The sequence below is a fragment of the Leopardus geoffroyi genome, chromosome A2 (genome assembly GCF_018350155.1).
Source record: "Leopardus geoffroyi isolate Oge1 chromosome A2, O.geoffroyi_Oge1_pat1.0, whole genome shotgun sequence".
Classification (NCBI taxonomy): Eukaryota; Metazoa; Chordata; class Mammalia; order Carnivora; family Felidae; genus Leopardus; species Leopardus geoffroyi.
In genome coordinates, this window is record NC_059331.1 from 13100024 (window position 1) to 13122701 (window position 22678).

The window sequence follows — 22678 nt, forward strand, 5'->3', positions numbered from 1 at the left end:
AGAGAGAGACAGAGCGCGAGCAGGGGAGGGGCAGAGACAGAGGGAGACCCAGAATCCGAAGCAGGCTCCAGGCTCTGAGCTGTCAGCACAGAGCCCGATGCAGGGCTCGAACCCACGAACCGCGAGCTCATGACCTGAGCCGAAGTCGGACGCTTAACCCACTGAGCCCCCCCAGGCGCCCCCTTTTCTCTGCAATATCTTGAGTTGCGTTCGTGGGTGGGAGGTGTGTTCAACAGCGTGTGTGTGTGTGTGTGTGTGTGAAGTGCTAGGCTGTTTTTGTTGTTTTTGCTGATTCGGGAGCGAAAGGAAGCCACCACACATCTGAGGCTTTTCGTTTTTTCTATTTTTTTTAATGTCTGCTGTTAATAAAATATTTTTACAGAGACCAAAAAGTCAGAATAGTGCAAAACATCTCAACACCATGCATTCATGACCGCTTCTCGTTGGGTTTTAAATGTTTGTTCCAAGTCACGTATTTACAGAGAGATGGGGGCATCTGTGCCGACGCCAGACCAACGGGATGGAATTAAAACAAACGAACGAACAAACAGCATTTTGATTTCACATTTGCAATCACATGCTAAGAGAAGGTGTGTGGAGGAATGAACCCCCTGGACTGCGTGGCCGGGTCTGGGGGGGAGGGGCGGTCTCAGGGTGCCGGGGTCAGGGGTGAAGCGTGAGTCCCCTGGCCGTGTGGCCTGGGATGCGCAGGGGACCCTCCGCCTGTGACCTGGGTCTCGAGAGAGCCACCGCGGTGAGGCAGGGGTTGGGGAAGGGGGAGGTCTTACTCGACACCGTCAACTTGATTTCTCTCTTTAAAAAAATAAAAGGCAAAGAGAAAAGCAACACGTGTCAGCGAAGACGACTTTGGTCCTTGACGATTCTTAGGAAAGGATGTTCAGGGGGCAGGCGGTGTCGCGATACGAACCCGAACCCCCAGCGAGCTCCCCTCCCTCTCCACCGGGGCGGCAGAGTGTGGGGCGACTCTGGGCTGTCCCTGCTCTGCCCCGCCCCTCAGTGTCCCCATCTGCAAAACGAACAGCACAGGGTGTGGGGGACAGAAAGGTCTCTGAGGTCCCAAAGATTTCTAGTTGGGTGTTAAGTTTTTTGCATCTCTGATGGGGTCACGGTGAGGTGTCAGGCTCCGGAGCCTGAGAGGGATTGCGGGTCAAGGCCAGGCACCTGCTCGTGTAACATAAATCCTTCCAGGCTGGACCGGGGAGAGCCAGAGAGACCGGTGGGTTCCTCTTCCTTCTAGATCCCTGATTTCCCCTTTCTCCCCATCTCCGAGTCTCTCTCTCTCCATCTCAAGGTCTCTCTGTGTCCTCTTACCTTCTCTCTCTCTCCTTCCCTCCTCTTCTCTGTGTCCTTACTCTGGGACACTGTCCCTCTTGTGGGGGAGGGGTGGATGGGGAGAGGGGATAGGCTCTGTCCAAGATACAATGTCGCACTCCCCCTACCCGACTAGGGGCCAGCCCTACTCCACCCTTTCCCTGACCCCTGGAAATCTAGGGCCAGATCGTGGCGTGAAATGGGTCCGAATACAACCCCTAGACCCCACCAGGCTCAGAACTTCGGGCCACCCCAGGTGAGGTGGTGAGTGGCCTTGGGGAAAACCCTGCTCCTCTCTGAGCCTTGTTCCAATACAGGAACTTCCTAGTTCCAGAGGCTTCGGGCCTCCTAGACTCCTTTCCTTTCCTCTCTCCTCCTCGTCTGCTCTCGTCCTCTCTCCCCCCCGTGTGTCCTGCGACCCAGTCACAGGCTGGCTGGAATGCCTTCTGTGTGCCCAGGTCTATGTGGGAGGGGACGGTTGGTATGGCCAGACATGGATAGACACGCAGGCGGACCCTCCACCCCAAGACCGTTCAACTAGGCATACCCTTCCGTCATCCCCCTGTGCCCGGTCTGTGCTGGGTGAACTTGGGGCTGTCAAGAGGCCTCAGACCCCAGTCCGGGGGGGGAACAGGGCCTGTCCCATGACATCAGGGACAGAGGGGTGGGAACGGGGGCTGGGGAAGTCCTGAGGAGGAGCAGGGAGGGTTTTCTACAGGACAGGATATTGGGGATGAGTCTTGAGGGATAAATAGGAGTCCCCTGGGGGAAAGAAGAGGGAGGAAATTTCTAAAACAGCTCTAGCCTGGGAGTCAGGGAAAAAAAAAAAATCATTCAACAAATACTCCCTGAAGCTCCCTCCATGTGCCTGGGCTGGTGCTGGGGAACTGGACACACACACACACACACACACACACACGCAGGTGCGCGCACGCTCATACATACACGCACACACACGCAGGCCTTGACCAGAGACTCCCAAGGATCTTTTGGGAAATAAGTTGGCTCGCTCAGACAGAAGCTCAGCTCCCCCTTTTCTTGCTGGTCACCCATAAATCCCGCAGGGCTCACCCCAAGTCACGTTACCTCCCCTTTGGCTGTTGGCTGGTGTTCTCAATCCACCTCACTCCCACCCCCCTACCCCCGTGGCCAAAATTTAAAATCTGCCCCTCAGTCCATGTGACAGAGATTCTCAGCTCCCCCCTTGCCACCTCCCAGCCTGCCCCTGGCCCCTGCCCCTCCCCCGCTGTCCTGTATGAGAACTTGCATCTCAACCTCTGGTTCAGAACCTTCAGTCACCCACAGCTGCCGAAACTCAGGGGACACATGCAGCACCTCCAGGTAACGCAGGAAATGGTGCCACTTCTCCCTTGTCCACGTGCCGGGAAACCATCAGGATAAACACACAACCCCCAGCACCTAGGATTTGCACCTGGCCTCCTTAGAAATGCCAGACCCTTGGCCAGTGCACAGCAGGAACAACTGTACCCATCGGCCCTGGCCTCGTCTAAGGGGTGGGTTTTGGTTTTTTCCTTTTACTCTATCTCCCAAAATCTTTCCAGGAATTCATTTCAATATCCCGAAAGCACTCTCTCTCTCCCCCAAACTGCATTGGTCCATTCTCCATGAGGTAGCCAGAGGGAGCTTCTGACGCCTGAAATCCAGACTGTTCTCAGCTTTAAGATCTCCTGGGGCTCCCCAAATCTCTTCGGGTAAAATCAGAACTCCCCAGAGCAGTATACAAGGCCCCGCCCGATCTGATATCCCTGCAGGTCTCCCCGACATCAGCACCTTCTCCCTGTGGTCCCCCTCGCCAGGCACAGTGACCTCGCTGCGCTTCTAAACCTGCCCACCGCAGCCTCCGCACCTACGGTTCCCTCTGGTGCTTGGTCAATCTGGCAGGAAAAGCAAACGGCCCATAAGCACCCGTCCAACATGGAAAAGCAGATTCTGGGCAAAGACAAGCCGTGACAACCTTTACCAAAAGATTCTGTCTCCGTGAGCTAAAATGGGGGAAACTCGACTCTGGCCAGATGGCCCCACCAACGCCTGCTGGAGGAAGAGCTTCAGGCAGGTGGAGGCCCCTCCTGGGGGTATCCTGTGGCACGGTGCCTGAATGAATGAATGAGATTTTGGAGACTAAGCTCCGAGCATGTTGGTATATTTACACACACACACATATATACACACACCTAGAGTTTCTGGTCTCTTTCTCGCCTGCCTGGAGAATTCTGGGAGAGGAAGAAGGGGGTGGGGGTGGGGGGCGGTGCCTGGGTCCAGGGAGTCCCAAACCCTCACTCTTTCTTGGTGGGAGGTCAAGAGTTCTCAGGGAATCTTCCCATAGGGTCCCAGGGGAAGGGCTGAGGGCTGGGGTCTTGCTTGGCAGCCAGCCGTGGGAGGGGGCAGTGGGGGCCTTGGCCCAGAACCCCCATCCCTTGTAAGGAATGGGGGAGGTCCCCTGAGGAGGGGTTAGCAGCAATGGGGAGCTGTGTCGGGTCATCCGATTTCAGCCCACCCTTAGATGGGGCACACAGGCCAAAGGGAGTGGGGAGAAGGTGTGGCACTGGGACCTTCAGCAAAGTCTCGCTCTCTGGGCCGCAGTTTTGCCATCTGTTAAACGGGTGGGTTAAACTCTATGCTAGGAGGATGGGTACGTTGGGGGAAAAGGAGAGGCAAACCCCCATGGGGAAGTGGGGGCAGTGCGGGTGCTTCAGAGCCGTCCACTTGGCCCCCAGGGTTTGGGCGCCCGAGGGCGCATGTGCTTTTGAAATCCCATCCTCCCCTCCCTCCCTGTTTATTTTTTGCACAAACATGAAAAGACACTCTGGTCCAACCTGGGCCCTCCAACCAGCTTTCTAGTGCCTCCAACCCCTAGACCACCCCAGGGGGCGCTCTAGGAAGCCCCGCCCCTTGCCCAGGGCCCGCCCCTCCAGGGAGCTGAGAGTTCCATACTTGGCAATTGGTCTTGGGCCCCAGGATTTGGGGACCCATCTTATGGCTTTTCCAGGGGACAGGAGGCAGGGTCTCCCCGTACCAGAGCCCCAGGACCTGGCCTCCTCCACAGGGGGGCAGGACTCCCTCCCATCCCAGCTCGAAAGGTCCCCTAGGCGCGGGGGGACTTGGCTTCTAGTAGGGGATGTGGCTTCTTCCTTCATCGCGCCCTAGGGCGTGGCTGCTCGAGGGGGCGGGGCGTCGTCCGTTCACCAGTCCCTAGAGGTGGGAGCTAAGTCAAGGGCGCAGGCGCACTCAGCCCTCCGCACAGGGCCCGGAGACTCGGCCTCTGGGAGGTCCCAGCGCACAGACGGCGCCCCGCCCCGCGCGCAGGCGCAGTGCTGCCCGCCCGCGTGCCCCGCGCTAGGGCGCAGGCGCCGCGCCCCCCTCCTCGGCGGAGCGCGTGTCCGACTTGAGCTTGACGAACTCCTTGGCCACCTCGTCGTTGCTGCGCTGTGACAGGATGCGCAGCACTGTGAGGCCCGTGTCGTCCATGTGGATGCGGCGACCCAGTGGCAGCCAGCAGGCGGCGCTCCCGCGCTGGGCCAGCTCCCGCAGCTGCAGCACGGCCAGCCCCACCGTGCGGTCCTCGCGCGCGAAGCAGTAGTCCTTGACGCACACCTGCAGCTCGTAGCACTCCGGGCCCGCGTCCGCGCTCAGCGTGCTGCGAGGGGGCGGGGCGTGAGGACAGCCCCGCCCGCCGGGCCACCACCCCCTCCTGCTGACCCCGCCCCCGCGCCGGGCCCCGCCCCGCCCCGCCCCGCCCCCAAGTAGTGTCTCTGCCCCGTCACTCCTTCCTCCCTTCTAACCCCCACTCCACCTCCAACCCACAATACCGCCACCATCCTACTTTCAGCCGAGGGCCAAACCCCGCCCCCACCCCAGGTGACACTTTTCCCAAGACACCCTGGCGAGGCCATGCTTCCACCCCGTCCAAAGCGCCCACACCTTTGGCCCGCTGAGCTGCTGCTCGCCACCCTGCCCCAGACGCCACGCCCGGAGGCCCCTTTACCAGGCTGCCACCTGAACTCCGGTGATCTCCTTGGCGTGCCCCACCCCCATACTTCCTAGCCCACCCCTCTTACCACTAAGGAGATCTGTCCACGCGAACTGCTCTCAAGCGTCACCGTGAGTGACCCGCCCCACACTCCAGCACGTCTCCCCCTACCAGCAGGCTGTGTCCCCAGTGATGCTGGGCTTCTGCCCCCAGGGGACCTGCCCTAATGGGCTATGCCCACACCGCTCCCTAGAAACACCCTCCCAGGCTGCATTCTTGGCCCTCAAGGACTACCAGCCACCCCAGGAGACATTTGTCCCCCAACTAGATCATGGGCCTGCTCCCAAGCATTGCATCAGGTGACCTACCACTCCAAAATCCTCTGACCAAGAGCCCTCTTCTTGTCCTTCAGGGGTCCCCACCTCTCCCCTGCTCTGATGCTCCCTTACCCCTCTGCATTTCTGTCCCCCAGGAACAGCCCCCTGCCCCCACTATCCTGCCCCAGTGAGGTTTACACCTGATCTAAATGTCTGCCCATCCCAAGTAATACCCTGATCAGACATATTTATGCTCTCCAGGTCATCTGCCCCTCTGGACCCTGGATGCTTCTGACTAAGCTCATTCTTGCTCACCAGGAAGCCCCTTCTGGATGCGACCCCACCCCCACCCACTTGCCGGGCATCCCCATGCCCTGGACCACGGTCCACTCCTGTCCCCCAATGCAGACTCCTCCTGACCTGCCCCAGCAGCCCTGACAAGGCTCACTGCTGACTCCAGGACACCTGCCCCCATGGCCCTGAGACCCTCACCCACACGTTCCTTGCCTCGTCATGATCGCTCATGGCCCTTAACCAGACCTGAGTCTCCAACCCCAGATATGACCCTGCCCAACATGCCCCCTCTGCTCAAACTTCCCTTCCTCTTCACAAGCCTTCATCAACATGTTATCTCACATTCACTGCCTCCCCTGGGAACTGCCTGTCTCCCAAAGTGGTTACCCCCATCCCCTCGCCAACGTCACTCCTGCACCAAGGCGCCTCGCTTCCCAGGGCCCTCACCTAGGATATGACCCCTCTCATTCCTGCACCCAGATACCACTGGCCCACCAGACTTCCCTCTGGCCTAGCGGGCCCTGAAATTCACGCAGCACATGACCCCTCCCCGTGATCCCCCAACCATCCTCAGACTCACAACTGGAAGCTCTCGTTGTACTTGGGGGCCCAGCTGTTGTTCTTGGATTTGGTTGCAAACTTGCGTTTCTTGTCGCTGAGCTGGGGCCCGATGATGTTGACCTCGATGAATGGCCGGAAAATGCCCGAAGTCTGCCACTTGAGGTCATTGGCCGCCACCACTGTCGGGGGGGAAGTAGAGGGTAAGACTGTCAGGTTCCTCTCTACGCAGCTGTGGTTTCCAACGCCTGTCTGAAAAGCCCCATTCCCCGCAATCTTCCCACAGCTAAGTGCGGCCGTAGGACGAAGTTCCAGCCGGCGAAATGTGAGAGGAAGTGACGTGTACGACTTTCAGGTTGGGGCTTAAAGGGCCAGGAGAATGCGCTACACGTTCTCCTTCTCCTAGCTGCAGGCTGGGATGCTGGTGGGTACTGAGTCCTTTGGTACCTTATGGAGGAGGAAAACATTAGACATGAAAGTGGAATAAGAGATGATAGGGATCCCCAACACTGGAGAACCTCCACGTCAGCTCCGGGCTGATTGTCCTTGGAGTTAGCTCAGAGAAAATCACATTCTCTTTGGTTTAAAATTTTTTGTAATGTGTATTGATTTTTGAGAGAGAGAGTGTGCCCAAGCAGGGGAGAGGCAGAGAGAGAGAGAGAGGCACAGAATCCGAAGCAGGCTCCAGGCTCCGAGCCGTCAGCACAGAGCCCGACGTGGGGCTCGAACTCACGGACCGTGAGATGGTGACCTGAGCCCAAGTCAGACGCTTAACTGACTGAGCCACCCAGGCACCCCTCGTTCTCTCTTGTTTAAACCAGTGGTATTTTAGGCCTTGGTTAAAACAACCGAGTCTGTTTTAATCTAAAAATAAATAAGTAAACAAAAGCCAACAAAAAGAAGGCAGAGCGGAGGAGGGATGGAGAAAGTGGAATTCAGTCCCATCACACTGTTTGTACCCCTGGATCCAGCCATGCCTGAAAGGGCTTTATTTCTGGAATTGTTTAGTTTTATGAAATCTTTTTTTCTTTTTAATAACAACTATTTTTCTTGATTAAGCTTGTCTGTGGGTGGTTTCTGTCGTAGGACTAGCGAATCCTGGAGAGGGCACTCTCCCTCCCAACTCAGACTACTCACCTTTCACAGTGACCTTGTGCTCCCCGGTTCCCGGATGAGTGAAGAGCTCGACGTGGACTGAAACTTCACCCACAGGGTCTTCCACACCCGAGCCTGGGCGGGGTAGGGGAGGATGCTTGGCGTGAGCTCCATTCCTCCCACCCACCTAAGGGACCTGGACCACCTCCCACCCACCATGTGCTGGCGGCACTGGGCCATCAGCCCTGACAGGGTTGGCACTGAGGGTGGGGCTGGGATGGCACGTGGTCTTAGGAGGCCAAGAACGCTGGGTTCTGCCCCTTCACTGCCTCGCTGTCGGGTCTCAGGCGGATCTCTCAACTTCTCTGAGTTCAACGCCCCTGCCCCCCATTTTTCTCAGGCCAGTGATTGCCGCCTGGTCAAAACTCATCCTGGCAACACCTGACCCCCTAGCTGCCTGGGTTTCATTTTCTCCTTTGGGCTGTCACAGTGCCAGACTCTTCGGGTTCCCATCCTATACACTAGCTGAATACACCAGAGAATCTGTCCCACCTCCTTAGCCTCCATCCTGTCCCATCCCCCACCATCACATGCCTGGACTGTGGCAGTAGCCCCCTTCTGAATCCTCTTCTCTCAGTACACCGGCCAGAGAAATCCTATTAAGTTAGATCACTTCCCTCCTCTGCTCAAAAGCTTTCCATGGCCTTCCATCTCACTCTGAAATCATCAAAGTCCTTTTTGTGATCTGCAAGGTCGCTCCCAATGTGTCCTCGCTATTCCCTGGCCTGCCTCGTTTCTCTCCACTCTCACCCTCGCTAACTCTGCTCCAGCCACGTGGGCTTCCTCGCTGCTTCTCCAAAACACTGTGATAACCTGACCCGACCCAGAGTCCTCACTTCTTCTGAGGCGACAGCTTGCAGGATATCTTTTCTCTCCCTCCCTCAATGCCATTCCTCTTTCCAATAGAGAATCTCAAGTTTCCACTGAGAAATACCCCCACACCCACCTCAGATCTTGGTATGGCTAAATGAACCATGGCTGCCCAGAGCATTCCGTGCCCACAGTTGCAGGGATTGGCTCAGGAATGGTCATGTGACCCACGCTGGGCCAATCAGAGTTAGCTCTGGGACTTTGGCTGCAACTCTGAGGAAAGACTCTTCGGTGCTAAGCTAGCAAGGCTGTCTCTGCCCAATGGGGGGAAAGCCTACCTCACAGATGTCTCAACAGAGACCAGTGACCAAAGACCTTGTTAGAGGCTCTGGATTCAGCTATTATTGGTGTCAGCGTAACCCTTAATCTTTCGGTTCCAGGCCCACAAATTCCCTAGTCTGCCTCTATTTCTAGCTACCAGGAATGCCCTGACTGATTGGTTCCGATGGGGGTCATTGAAGGAGCAGCTGAACACTCTCTGTCCCGTCCCTCTCTCTGTGGCTCTGGAAAGGGCATCCTGTGGGGCCTGAAACCTGTGACCGCCAGCACCCCCACCAGGCCCCTCCCCTGCCCCTCAGGAAGCTCCCCCACACCTTGAGCGCCCCATGCATGGGGGAGGAAAGGGAGAGTCAGGGGTGGGTGCCCAAGGTTAATCCGGGTTACCTGGCATCGGGTAGGAAGTGACTGAGGCTCAGGGGGCAGAGAGGCCTGGAGACCCCCATCACCCCACTGCTGGGGCGTGCACCCCCTATCTTTGCTGCCCACCCCAGGCCACCTTCCTTGTCATTTCAGGCTTCGGTTCCCCCCTCCCCCCACCAGTCACATGCTCAGCCTCACCTCCCCCACCCCCCAAGGCTGATGCTTCACAGCAAGCTCAATCCGGGCCAGACTGAGGGTGCCAGGGGGGGTAGTTGGGCAATGGTGGGTGGGGTGAGGGGTCAGACCATGGCCAAAGCTAGTAAGAAGGGGGAGGAGGGCAGTGCTGGGCGCCCCCATCCCGTAGTTTGCTGGCTCCAAGGGGAAGGGTCTTTCTGGGGCTTCCCTGTGCATACCCCAATCCCATCCCTCCCCGAGTATCTTCCCGTAGGGGAAGGTTCCTTGGGCAAGTGGCTTAATCTCCTTTGAGCCTCAGCTTCCTCATCTGTGGAATGATGGACCATCCTGGGGGGCAATTGGGAGGAATCTTTTCAAAAATCCCTGAGAAATGCTTCTTGGCACAAGCGCTGGCCCAGAGTCAGAGCCTGAAAACTGTTAGTTTGCTATGCTTGGAAGAATGACATCAGTAATAATATTAATTAATTAATTAATTAATTAATAATAAAAGTAACAACAATACACTCGCTGGGAGCTACTGCATGTATGACAGGTCAGGAACTTCTCTACATTTAATTCATCTAATCCTAAAAACAATCTTATGAATTAGGGCCCCTGACGGTTCCCATTTCACAGATGAGAACGCTGAGGCTCAGGGAGGCGAGATGCTCCCTGCAGGCGTCCGGCCCGCCCAAATGGCGGAGCTGGGATCATAGCTCACTGGGATCTGAGCCCACTCTTAACCGTGCAGGCGCTGTCCGGGGGACCGGGATCTGGCTTAAGAGATGCACCTAGGAAGAAGCGGATTCCGACTCGAATCGCTTCTCCTTCCCCACGTGGAACCAGCAAGCCGTCCTTCCCCCTCATCCACCTAGGCCCCCACAGCCGGTCCGGCCTGGACGGGGCCCGGCGGGCCGGGGAGGCGGAAGGACGGGCCTTTTACTAGCCGGGGCCGGGAGGGGCGCAGGCACCGGGCACCGGGCGGGCGGCGGGCGGCGGAGGCACGTACCCTTCTCAGGATAAATGTCTTCACTAAGGGTAAACCTAGTCCCTTTTCCACCATGGACTAATCACGGGGGAAGGTGGAGAAAGGAGGGAAGGGAGGGGTGGGGGGAGAGACGAGCGAGCGAGAGGCGAGGATGGAGGGCGAGAGTGTACGTGGCGGGGAGCAGGGGAGGCGCGGAGAGGGGGCGGCGAGTGAGAGGGAGGAGAAACAAGAGAGAGAGAAACGTCAGCTGCAGACGGACGGACGGACAGACAGCCTCCCGCTCCGGGGTGGGGGGGTGGGGGAACACCAGGGACACTAAAAGCAGCAGCTTGGACTGGGCACGAAGCTGAGCACAGAGGCCTGACGCCCAGGGAGCGCCCCGGGCCCTGGGCTGACTGGAGGGGAAGGGGGCCGCTCCCCTCACCCCAGCTTCCGGCTTGCGGGCAACTCTCCCTCCTACCCCCCTGCCGGAGCTAAGCCTGGGTCAGCGGCCAAACATCTCTCCCTGGCCTTAGGGCCGGTTTTGAAAAGGGCGGGTCCTCAGGGAGGGGAACTAGGACCCTGGAGTCCTGCTCCCCTCAGCCCCAGCTGCTGTGTGGGAACTCAGAGAGGGACAGGAGACAGAGACAAGAGGAGAGACAGAGAGAGAGACAGAGAGAGAGAGAGAGAGAGAGACAGAGAGAGACAGAGAGAGAAAGCGAGAATTTGAGAAATGGAAACCCCCTCTCCGTCCACTCCTCCAGGTCGGGGCCCCGCCCATCCCCGGGACAGCCAATCATTCCTTTGCCGCGTGACGTCATATGCCCCGCCTCCCCCCGCCCCTAAATGTCAACCACTCCCTGGACCCTGCCCTTCAAAGCCGCGTCCCTTGGTGCTTTCAGTCGCTCCCTGGTCCTGGCCTTTCAAAGAGGTCCCGCCCCACAGCTTTCAATCCCCTCCTGGCCCCGTGATGTCATAGATTTTCCCCAGGAAATGCCAATCACCTCCTGGCCCAGTGACGTCAGAAGTCCCGCCCCCACGAGTTGTTGATCCCTCACTGGCCCGGTGACCTCACGGAGCTCGCGAGCGCCGGGAGCTGGTCAGTTGCCCCGGGCCGTGACGTCACAGAGGCGAGTCAGTGGCAGCCTCGCTGGGTAGGGGCTGGGTCGCCGCGCGCTAGGCCGCCGCTTACCCTGGGCCGATTGCGTCTGCACGAAGGTCTTGATGAGCAGGTCGGTGGCCTGCGTGTAGAGGGACAGGGCGTAGCGCAGGGACTGCAAGTCTGGGCTCTTCTCCAGGAAGGTCTTCTTGAGGCCCACGCCACCTGCGTGGAAGTATTGCTGTGGAGGACGGGGTGGAGAGAGGTGAGACCAGTTGGGCAGCCCCAATCCGCCCTCCCCAACTCCGCTGCCCTCCGGTGGTGACGCGCCCCGAATGGCCTGGGGGCCCTCAAAACACCCAAGTCGTGCTCTCCACTCCCCGACCTCCAACCCTGTCCCAAATCCACGGGTGGGCTTCCAGCACTCTCAAAGTAATACCCATGCCTCCCACCTCTCCCCAAGCCTCTGTGCCCCCAACCCTGCAACCTCCCAGGCTTCTCTCCAAATGTCTTCCCCAGAACGTACCTGCCTCGGGGTCTTTGCATTTACTGTGCTCACTGATGGGGAGTCCCCCCCCCCACTTCAAACACCCCCATTTTGCCATGGTGGTCTTCCTCTGGGTAATGTCTCGAGCAGCTTTCCCTGACCACCCTCCTTACTGTGTTGCGAACCCTGTTTCACTATAATTCTCTGTTGCAGCAAAAAATGTCTTCTAGAGTAATTTTCATGCTTTTTGTGTCATGGAGACCACAGTGTTCTTGCACGGGCTGGTCCTCTGCCTGGAATGCTTTGTTTGCTTTGCCTTGTGAACTCCTACGCATTCCTCAAGACCCACCTCCCACATGCCTTCTTTCAGAAAGCCCTCGCTTCTCCGTTCCTGGGCTCCCTCAATTCCCATCCTCCCTTCTACCCGGCTCTGACCCCACAGAGCTGGGGCTGCCCCCCCCCCCGAACCTAGGGCTCCTCGGGGCCCCACCATCAGCCAGCCTGGAGCTGACAGAAGAGTCATCAGGGGGTGTTTGTAAATTGGATACATTAAGGTGGGTTCAAGCCTAAGTCACACGCTCTGCCTGCTCCCCCTGGGATGACACAGGGGTGGGAACTCTCACCTTGATGGTGTCCAGGGCCAGCTCAACTACTGCACACTGCTTCGGGGTCAAGCTCTTGGCTTCTTCTCGTACCATGTGGTCCTGGATGGATGGAGAGAGGGCCCGGGGGGGCAGACCCACCTTAGGGATCTGCCTGTCTATGGGCCTCATCCCTGTAAAACTCTGAGGAGTTAGAGAGTGGGTCTGTCTTTTCATCACGATGTCCCTGGTGCCTAGCATGTGAGTGGCACACAACAGGGGCTCAATATTTGTTGAATAAACGACGTGTACCCTTGATCAAGCTGTATCTGAAGCCGAACTTTGCACATCTTTCCAACACAGTGGAGCAAATCAATTGTGCTTCCGTCAGTCTGAGCAGGGTTTCTGTCCCTTGAGCATGTCACCATTCTGGGACCTCTCCCCCCAGGAAGCTTCCCCACCCCAATCTCCTGCCCCCACCCCTGGCCTCACCTTGAGTTTAGACAGCTGACCCAGTTCTTTGGCTGCATTGAAGATCATCTGGGTTCCCTGCAGGTAACAAAGAGTCGCAGCCAAGGTGAGCGTGGGGGTCCTCCAGACCAATCCCCACAGCCTTACTGACACCCCAGCCCTGGACACGATCTTAATTTTTGTCCAGAGGCTCTGGGCAGGGCAATGGTTGTGTCCCAGGGACAGAGGCCCGGAGCTTCCCCCTCAGAAAGCGCTGAGGAGGAGGTAGTGACTTTGTCCTTGCAAATCCCAGTGTGGGCGCACTACCCACCCTCTCGCCTCCCTCAGGACCCCAGGTTTGTGGGACAGAGACGACAGAATGGGCAGCGAGGGGCCGTGGGTGTAGGGAGCCGTAGATGGTGTTTGTCGGTATGGGATGGGCTTCCCAGCCCGAAGTCAGGGGGTTTTGAGAAAACTGGGAGATGGGCTCTAGTGACCCCCGCCCCCAGCCTTCCCCGCCCCCTCCCTGGGCCCATTCCCTGTGTGGGCAAATTTCCCCAATAATCTGGGTGGCTGTTAGTCTGACCTTGTAAAGGGAAGAATCCTCTCCACCCACACACACCTCAGTACCCATCCCCCACCCCACCCAAAACAGACACCAGCAAGATGGCATCCTGGTTATGGCCCCGATGAGCCGGGTGGGCCCGGGTTCAAATCCCAGCTCTGCTGTGTGGTCCTGGGCAAGTCACTTAACCTCTCTGAGCCTTCCCATCTAGTTGGGGGACATCGTATCCACTTCACGGCTTAGCTGGGGCTCAATCTGTCTTTGTTTGGTGTTCGCTGTTATTATCATTTGGTCTCAAGGTCACGAGCAGTGCTGGGGGCAATGGTCCTGCCGCCTCCGATCGCTGTGCTGGGTGACCTGCGGCATGTCCCCGGCCTTTTCTGGGCCTCAGTTTCCTTCCCTGGTTAACAGGGGCACCTACGCTAGCTTGGGGGATGGGGGAGGCCTAAGTATCAATGAGGTAATGAGTCCTGCGTTTACTGGGCCCTGGGATGGTCCGGGGTCCTGAGCAGGGCGAGGCAGGGAGGAGGGCCATTCATAGCTGTGATCTTTGGAATGGTGTGGAGGGTCGACCAGCTGGCCGATGGGAGCTGGCCCTCGGGCCACTATTACTGTTGTTACTTTCATCCTGGCTGTCGCTACTCTTTCCATTCCTTGTCTGTGATGACCGGAGGCTGTCATGAGGTACAGTGACTCAGGAGCCCAGCCGTCTGGTCCTTGGTTCCCCCTGCCACCCCCTCCTCCCCTCCTGCCTCCCCCCCCCCCCCGCCCGCCGCCCCTCACGAGCAAACCAGACAGACAAAGGAAGAAGAGACCACGGATGGGTTCACAGTGCGCCCCCCGAGACGGCACAGACCACAGAGGTGGAAGGAGGCACGGGGTGGGGAGGGGGTGGGGGGTGGGAGCCAGACAGACAGTGACGGGCTGGTCTTACATCTGAGTGGCTTGGCAATTTCACCCTGCCCTGTGGAGAGAATCAGGCGGAGGTCAGAGTTTGGGCGGCTGATGGGAGGGTGCTCACTGGGGTTTCCCTGCCCCCTGAAAGCAGTTCCACTCCCCGGCCCACAAGCTGCCCTCCCCCCCGACCCCAGCTCCTGGATCTAACGCTGGGCCCCCTCCTCAGCTAGGCATCTTCCCTCGTCTCCCACTGGGAGCTGGGGGGCTAGACGCCCGGACTAGCCAGGAGGCTAGAAGCAGCCCGTCACCTGGGGACAGCCTGCCCAGGGATGAGGCGCCTTGGGGAGGAGGAGAGGAGAGAAAGGGCTTGGGTTTCTCTCCTCTCCCAACTCCCAGGACTCTTCCCTGGGAACCCTGGCTCTCAAAGAAACGTACTTCTAGGTACCACAAGTTCCCTCAGTGTAGAGAAACGCACCCAAGCACATCCACGCAGGTGCAGAGAGTTTATGCCCCCTCATACACACACCCACCTGGATCAGCATACAACACACACACACACACACACACACACACACAGAACTCACACACTAAAATACACACGTGCACTCCCAAACGCTTGCACACGTGTGCACAATCACACACATCAACTCACACACTCTCACCCCCACACGGATGCACGGGCATGTAAATGGTGCCCCCCAAAAGGGCTACATGAGTGAGTAGGGAAGCCCTACAACCCATGTTCATGTAGCAGGGACCCTTCCTGTGCGCTCACGGGGATGACAGTTCCTGCGTGAATTGCACAGCAAGGGCAACTGTTCATGTGCTGCCACAGCTCCCGTCTCCTTACAACAAACACCCGTTAGAACAACAACAAAATCTACATGAACAACAAGGCATGTCTCGGTCGAGGGCCGCGGTCCAGCGTCTGGGGCCCTTCTTGAAGCCACAGAATTTCAGCGGAACCCAGCGCTGAGATAAGCTCTCTGGGTCTTGTTATGAGAGGGAGGGAGCTGTTTGCATACGTTTGCGTACACATTTGCCCACACGTGCACCCAGACTCCAAGCCATGTCCCTGAAGAATCAACTCGTCTCTGACTTCTAGTTTTGTGGGAGTTGGTTAAGACACCTGCCTTTTACCTGTGATCCCCAGCTGACCTTCCTGCCCATGCCAATGAACACACACACACACACACACACACACACACACACTCGGACCCCAGAGCTCAGGACCTCAGCACAGATGAGGCCCTCATTACCTTTTCTAATCCCTTGCCATGTTTTCTCAAGAGGGTGCCCTGCAGAGACAATGTCACAGGGTGATCAACCTGGCAAGCCATGTGGGGTGGGAACCCAGGGTGATCACATACGTACTCGTGGGGACAGGAGGTAAGGGGCATCTAATACCACACAGGGGGCTGATGACTGGGTTGCATGTGTGTGTGCCTCAATGATCAACTCTTAAAGGCTGTAAGAGAGTCAGAGAGACAGGGAAGAGAAAGAGAGGAAAAACAGAAATACAGAGCCAGAGAGAAAGAAGTCACTGCCAAAATATAACCCATTTATGTTTACTGTATATATGAGGATCTTGTTGCTTGGGTCAACAGGAGAACAAATGGGCTCCAAATTCAGACAGACCTGAATCTGAAACCTGACTCTGGCCTACGTTTACTACGTGGCCTTGAGCAAGTGACTTCTCCTCTCTGAGCCTCAGCTTCCCTCATCTGCAAAATAGGAACAATAATATCCACCTCACTCAAAGGGCTGTCACGAAGGTGGCCTGTAACATCAGCTATGAGGTCTGCCATACAAGGAATCATCCATAAATGTGAATCCCTGGCCCCCTGGGTGGGTTAGTCGATTGAGTGTCTGACTCTTGGTTTCGGCTCAGGTCATGATCCCGGGGTCATAGGATCAAGCCCCACACCGGGCTCTGTGCTGAGTGTGGAGCCTGCGTGGGATTCTGTCTCTCTCTCTCCCTCTGCCCCTCTCCCCTGTTCATGCTCCCCACCCCCCCTCTCTTTAGCGGGGACGGAGCGACTCCCCTTAGCTCCTTGCTGCCACCCAGTGGTTACAGCCAAAGATCCAGACTGCAGCCACCAAGAAGTGAGCCGAGTACGTGCGAACTTTGGACAGGTGACATCTTACGACGACCTGTCTTGCCCACAAAGGGAGATCTCTGCCCTCCTATGTGTCTACATATTGCCTCCGCCAACAATAATATTAGCTCTAATATTAGTGACCACACAGCCTAAGCTAGTCACGGAGATGAGCACTTTAATGCATCATCCCATTTGGTTCTCACAACAACCCTCAACAGAGTTACTGCAGTGAACCCCTTTTTCCAGACAAGGAAGTGGAGGTTGAGAGGTGAAGTGACTTCCCAAGGTCACAGAGAGAGTGGCTGGGCTGGGATTTGACGCCAAGATGGCCTGACACAAAGTCACGGATGCTACCTCCCACCTGGGTGCCTGGGCGTGTGCCTGGGATTCATGTGGTCGTGGGGTGGGACTGGGAAGGCAGACGTGGTAGGAGGGTCTCCATTGAACAGCCGAGTGGGGACCCAGATGGTGAGGGCCTGTATTTTGGGAGGCTGCTAGCAGTTCAGAGCCCAAAGGGGAGGTCAGAGCGACTCCGTCGACTTTTAACCTCCTTCTAGCTTCGGGGAGAGACTGATACCCTGCTGGAGTCTGAGAATATGGGAGGAAGGGTGATTTCCAACTAAAGGACGAGGTCAGATGTGAAGGTCCTGGGCTCAGGGTTTGGGGTTTGGGAGGCGGAAGGTAGGGCCTCTCTGCTTATAACGGGGCGGGGTGGGCGGGCGTGGCCTCCCTCCCTCCAGGCCCCGCCCCCTCCCCATGCCCCGCCCCAGACAGACACAGGCACATCTAGGCGGGAGGTGGGACAGTGGGTGGGGGGCCGGTGGGTGAGGAGGGGGCGCTGGGTGGGGTGGGTGCAGCCACGCGGTGGGCCGAGTCCAGACACAGAGCGGACGGACAGACAGACGGACAGAAGGGCCTCTACTTACGATCATCTGTCAGCCGCGATGGGGGCGGGGCGGTGGGGGAGGGGGGAATAAGTCACCGTGAGTCTCCCAGGAAGGTCAGGGAGGGGGCGGAGACGGCACCGAGGGGCGGACCCCGTGCCCCTGCCCAGCCCAGAGGAGGCAGGCAGGTGGTCGGAGGTCCGAAGCCTCCCCCACCAGGGTTGCCTCCTGGTGGCCCTGCCCATCCTCCCCAAGCCCCCCTCCTGTCCACCCAGGAATGCCCTCTCACTCCGTGCTGTGCCATGAACCCGTGTGTCATTGCTGTCCTCAGGCCCCCACACCTCCCGGGAGAAACCCACTCCCAACCACGCCCCACTGCAGAGGTCTCGGGTCCCCCACTCCCTCCTGGAAGCCTGATCCCTGGGGATCACGATCTCTGGGCTGTTCCCAGAAGGTTCCAGAGGCATGGTCCTGGTCTCTGGATGAATGCTGACCTCTGCTTGACTTCTCTGACCTTGGATGCTCTCTGTGACCTCTGGTTGACCTCTGGGAGCCCTCTGTCTCTGATCTTTGAAGTCCATGGTGTCTTCCCTCCTTGTCTCTTGATTGACCCCCCAAGAGCCCTCCGATGAACACACTGACCCATATGCCCTGTGTGATCCATGGATGGCCATGAGCCCCAAACTGACCTCTTTATTTTCTGGGTGACCTCTGACCTTCGTAAGCCCTCCTGACCCACAGGCGGCTTCTATGTCCCCTTAGACATCTCTTAACTCTACTTGACCTCTTTTTATATATCTGACCCAGGAATGACCTCTTTGACTCTTTGATGACTTTTGACCTGTGTATGACCTCTCTGATCTTTGAATGGCCCCACTGACCTCTGAGCCCCAATGCCTTTGGCATCAAGTTCTCTGGGCTCCCACAGGGGAGGTGGCCCAGGGATCCCCTGTGGGCCTCACCGTCTGGTCGGTGAGGGGTGGCAAGACGATGGTCTTCTCCATGGTGTTCATGACCAGCTTCCATAACTCCTTCAGCACCCGCTTCAGCACCGTCTTCTCGCAGATTTTGGCAAAGAGAGTCAGGCTGGAAGTGAGGGGCAGATCTGAGAGACGGCCCAGCTGGCCCTTAACCCACAGAGCCCCTTTCCCTCAACAAATGTGGGAAAGGACTCCATGGACCCACCAGAGGGCACAGAGCCTCTACAGGGACCCCTGGATGGTCAGCCTGATGGAACTATGGTGTATGATACATGTGAAGAGTGAATGGCAGGTGGGCAGGCCAGCAGGGGCCAGACTGGAAGGGGACTCAACACCTGGGAGGAAGGCCCGGGCCTTCGGATGAGGGCAGTGGGGAGCCATGGAGTGTTCAAGAGAGACACAGCCAGACTTTCCTGTTGGAAAGAACAGAGTGGGGGGCAAACTAATAGGAAGGCTGGAGACTAGGGACTGTGAGGGGGCTGGGGCCATGCTCAGGAGAGAGAGGGAAGGGGAATGAGGGGAAGAGGGAAAACAGCAGGGGCGCCTCGGTAGCTCAGTCAGTTAAGCGTCCGACTCTCCGTTTCGGCTCAGGTCACGATCTCATGGTTTTGTGAGTTCGAGCTCCACATCGGGCACTGTGCCGACAGCGTGGAGCCCGCTTGGAATTCTCTCTCTCCTTGTCTCTCTACCCATCCCCTGCTCACACTGTCCCTGTCTCTCTCAAAATAAATACATAAAAGTTAAAAGTTTTTTGGCAAAAAAAGAGGAAGGAAAACAACAAAGAATCCATGATTGGATGTATGGGGATTGAAGGAGACAGGGTAATCCACCATGATCCACCCAGCAACTGACCCACCCATCCAAACTATCCCTCCGCCAACTTCCTTTAATGGCCCCTCCATATTTTTCCTTCCCCCTTCCTCCCTGGCTCCCTTCCTCCCAACCATCCATCCATCTTCCTATCTCCTTTCCTTCCTTCTTTCCATCCTCTCATCTACACTTCCATCCCCTTATCCTTATTTCAACCGATTGATCCATTCGTCCATCCATCCATCCATCCATTCACCCATCCAACCACCATCCGCTCACCCTTACAAATATTTACTCACCAGTCCTTCCGATCATTTACCCACCCATCTTCCCATCCTTCATACCTCCACCCACCCATCCAAACCATCCGACCACCACCCAGCAAACACGCCCCTAGTGTCCCCTCCAGGTCAGCCCTGGGTTTCTGAGGTCCCATCCCTGACCACCCCCTGGCCGTCTCAGTCCAGCCAGCCTCACTCACTTGCTGTCCAGCAGATCCATGATGGGTTGCAGTACATTGTCAGCATCCTGGGCCACGCTGCTGCAGGCACTGGCTGGCACGTTGCCCGTGCCCTTCACCTGGCTGAGGATGTCACCCATCTGCTTGACACACTCCTCGATGTGTGGCTGGAAGCTGGGGGCGCAGGGGGTGGAGCTCAGGCCAGGCTCTCCAGGCCTCCCAGAGAAAGGGTCAGATGAGGCCTCAAAAGCTGACCCATGGACCTTGATGTTTTATCCCAAGCATCACGGAGGCATGGCACATCACTGAGCAGGGGAGGGGATGGTGTGGAATAGCAGAATTGGGCACTGTGCTGAGACATTTGCTTGTGTTGTTTATTTCATTGCACAGTCCTACCCAGGCACTATTATCATCCCCACTTTATAGATAAGTAAAGTAAGGTTCAGAGAGGTTGAATGACTCACCCAAGGCTATATAGCTAGTAAGTGGGAAGCCAGGATCGAACTCAGGTCTAACTCCAAGCCTGAAGTCTTCACCACTAACTACATCTGCTGAGTCTCTGGATGCCCCAGGCTCAGAGGTCTGGGGGCTGCCCCCTCTTGTCTGCTCCCAGCCCTAGAGGTGCCCCCACCTGGTAGCAAACACCCGGCTGAGCTCGTCCAAGACATTGTTGAGTTTCACCTGGAGCTCCTTCAAGATGTCACTGGCCTCAGCATCCAGCTGAGGAGGGAGAAGGGACATTAGATCAGGTTTACAGAGCATCCACGTAAGTGGGGCATTTGCCCATCCAACCCAGGGAAAGAGATCCCAAAGGGCTGGGGAGGAAACGGGCACAGATAGTGAAGCTTCTTGCTTGGGTCTGAGGGAGTGGTTGAGCTGGAATTCATCAACAGCTTCCAGGGACACAAGGGAGATGGTGACCCTGCCCAGGCCTCGCCTTACCTCTTTTCCTCCCATGGCTTCGAACATCTTCTCCAGCTGCACTCGGAGCTGCTGAGTGTTGTTCATGAGGATGCAGGGCTGGCGGTGCAAACAGAGGAGAGATTCAGGACTCAGGATCCCTCCCCAGAGCCTCCCCCATCCACTGCCGGGGACCCCGGGATGGTTTCAGGGTCTGGGTCCAGAGAAAGCTGGGGTCCCATAGGGTCATCTGAGAATGGAAGACAGCCTTGGGATCAGATTCCTGGGAATGTTGGGGAGGACGGTCTCTGGGGATTGGCAGGGGGAATCAGGGCTCAGGTAGCTTCTCCCCTGGTGGGGGGCTGGCTTCTGGGAGTAGCAGGAAGGGGAGAGTTCTTGTCACACACCTATATTCTCCTACGTGGTCTCAAAGCTTTGCAAGCTCACATCCACACACCCTGAAGGCTTCATTCACAACAACCAGACTGACACACTGAAGGCACGTGCCCTCACCTCCAGATCCCCTCAGACACACACAGCCAGGTACACGGACACACACACAGTTGGACATACACAGGCAGAAGTATCAGAGCCCAGGGAAGGATGAGCCCTTGGGGGTACAGAATGGGGATGGGAGGGGACAGGACAGGGACCCCCAAAGGTCACCACTTTCTCCTTCTCCTTGGAGCAGTAAGAGGCGAAGTCCTTGGAGATGATGTCTGCATACTGGAGGAGCACATTACTGATGGTCTGGGGAGGACACAGATGTGGGGGAAGAACAGGAGCTGGAGTTAGGCAGGCTCATCAAGAGCCACTAGTGAGATCAGGGATGAACCCAAACCCCCATGAGCACTCAAGATGGACCCATTTGATGGGCGAATTCTCCACCCAGGATGACCATCACAACCAAGAGGAGACACCACCAGGTAAAGATGATTATTTTATGTAGAGCCAGCTTTTTCACAGAGCAACCAACCACCATACTAACCCAGCTCCAAGCATGAGCGCGACTCAACCCCAAATGGAATCCCAATTCTTACTTGCAGTCCTCGACTTCAACCCAGCCTAAAGCCAATTAGCTGGAACCCTCAAACCCAGCTGGATGGTCTTGACTTCCAAACTCACCCCAAGACCCACCCAAATTCTACATAAATCCCAACACTCACTCCAACCTCAATGCCAAATGGAATCTCAATCCCAATAGTAACCCTAAACCCAACCCCAACTTCAACCCCATCTTCAACCCTGACCCCAGCTCCAAATTCAACTCCAACTGTAACCACAACCCTGACCTCAACCTCAACCTCAACCTAAACACTGTCCTCAACCACAACTCCAACACTGATGTCAACCCCAACCTCAATCCCACTGATATCACCAACCCCAACTTTGACCTCAGTCCTAATCTTAACCCTGCCCCTGACCTGGACCGCAATCCCAATCTCAAGTGCAACCCCAACCCTGGCCCTATCCCAATCCTGTCCCTCCCCTGGACTCCATTCCCAACCCCACCCACACCCCCGCACCTTGGCAAAGCGCCTCATATAGTGCCCCACGATCTGGGGGTCAGGGCACTCGAGTTTCTTGATGATCTCAAAGCTCTGGTTGAGCTGGGAGAAGACGTCCACCACGGAGCAGGAGAACAGAGCATGCTCTGAGGTCTGCTGGAACTGCAGGGGTGGGGAGGCCACGAGGGAAGAGAGGGGTCAGAGCCAGACAGTCCCCAGAGTCCAACCCTCCCACTCTTCATGGGGAAAGCCAGAGACCAACTGCCCTGGGGTGAGGTGGACACTGTGGAAGGGTGACTTAGAGGTGGACACAGAGACTACGGATAGAGAAAGTGGGGCTTCCAGCTGGACGAACTCTTTCATTCGTTGAGTGAACAAAAAACTTTCAAAATCATGAACAAGATGAAGACGGTCGTCACCTTTCAGAGACCGGCTTCATCTCAAGGGCAAGTTTTGCCTCCATATTGGATCCCAATGGACCCCAGAGGGAGCAAGACCACTGTGGGAAGACTAGGGGCTTGGTCATGGGTCGGTCTCCTCACCCCATCCTTCTTGTCTCGCTCCAGGGCCCCATGCAGGAAATCCCGGGACACCTCCTCATTCTCATCCAGCCACTGGATGACAAAGGGCTCAAACCACCTGGAACAGAGAGCAGGAGTGA

General features: G+C 57.1%; 1 protein-coding gene across 13 annotated transcripts in view; it reads right to left on the reverse strand.

Annotated features, from left to right (window-relative positions):
* Window positions 1-322: 322 nt before the first annotated feature.
* UNC13A (unc-13 homolog A) overlaps window positions 323-22678 on the reverse strand; it is a 65596-nt gene continuing 43240 nt past the window's right edge. For 3 of the 13 annotated variants that reach the window (XM_045496566.1, XM_045496564.1, XM_045496561.1), the window contains 17 exons: window positions 22560-22656; window positions 22036-22179; window positions 21176-21259; window positions 20552-20629; window positions 20241-20329; window positions 19631-19783; window positions 18322-18445; window positions 17402-17407; window positions 15633-15671; window positions 14411-14440; window positions 12954-13010; window positions 12504-12584; window positions 11487-11634; window positions 10337-10393; window positions 7627-7719; window positions 6512-6671; window positions 323-4987 (listed from right to left, as the gene is read on the reverse strand). In XM_045496566.1, the coding sequence (XP_045352522.1) occupies window positions 4687-4987; window positions 6512-6671; window positions 7627-7719; window positions 10337-10393; window positions 11487-11634; window positions 12504-12584; window positions 12954-13010; window positions 14411-14440; window positions 15633-15671; window positions 17402-17407; window positions 18322-18445; window positions 19631-19783; window positions 20241-20329; window positions 20552-20629; window positions 21176-21259; window positions 22036-22179; window positions 22560-22656 (1741 nt within the window). In that variant the 3' untranslated portion in view covers window positions 323-4686. The remainder of the gene's footprint in view (window positions 4988-6511; window positions 6672-7626; window positions 7720-10336; window positions 10394-11486; window positions 11635-12503; window positions 12585-12953; window positions 13011-14410; window positions 14441-15632; window positions 15672-17401; window positions 17408-18321; window positions 18446-19630; window positions 19784-20240; window positions 20330-20551; window positions 20630-21175; window positions 21260-22035; window positions 22180-22559; window positions 22657-22678) is intronic. The other 10 variants (XM_045496565.1, XM_045496563.1, XM_045496573.1 and 7 more) reach the window with 6 other exon arrangements.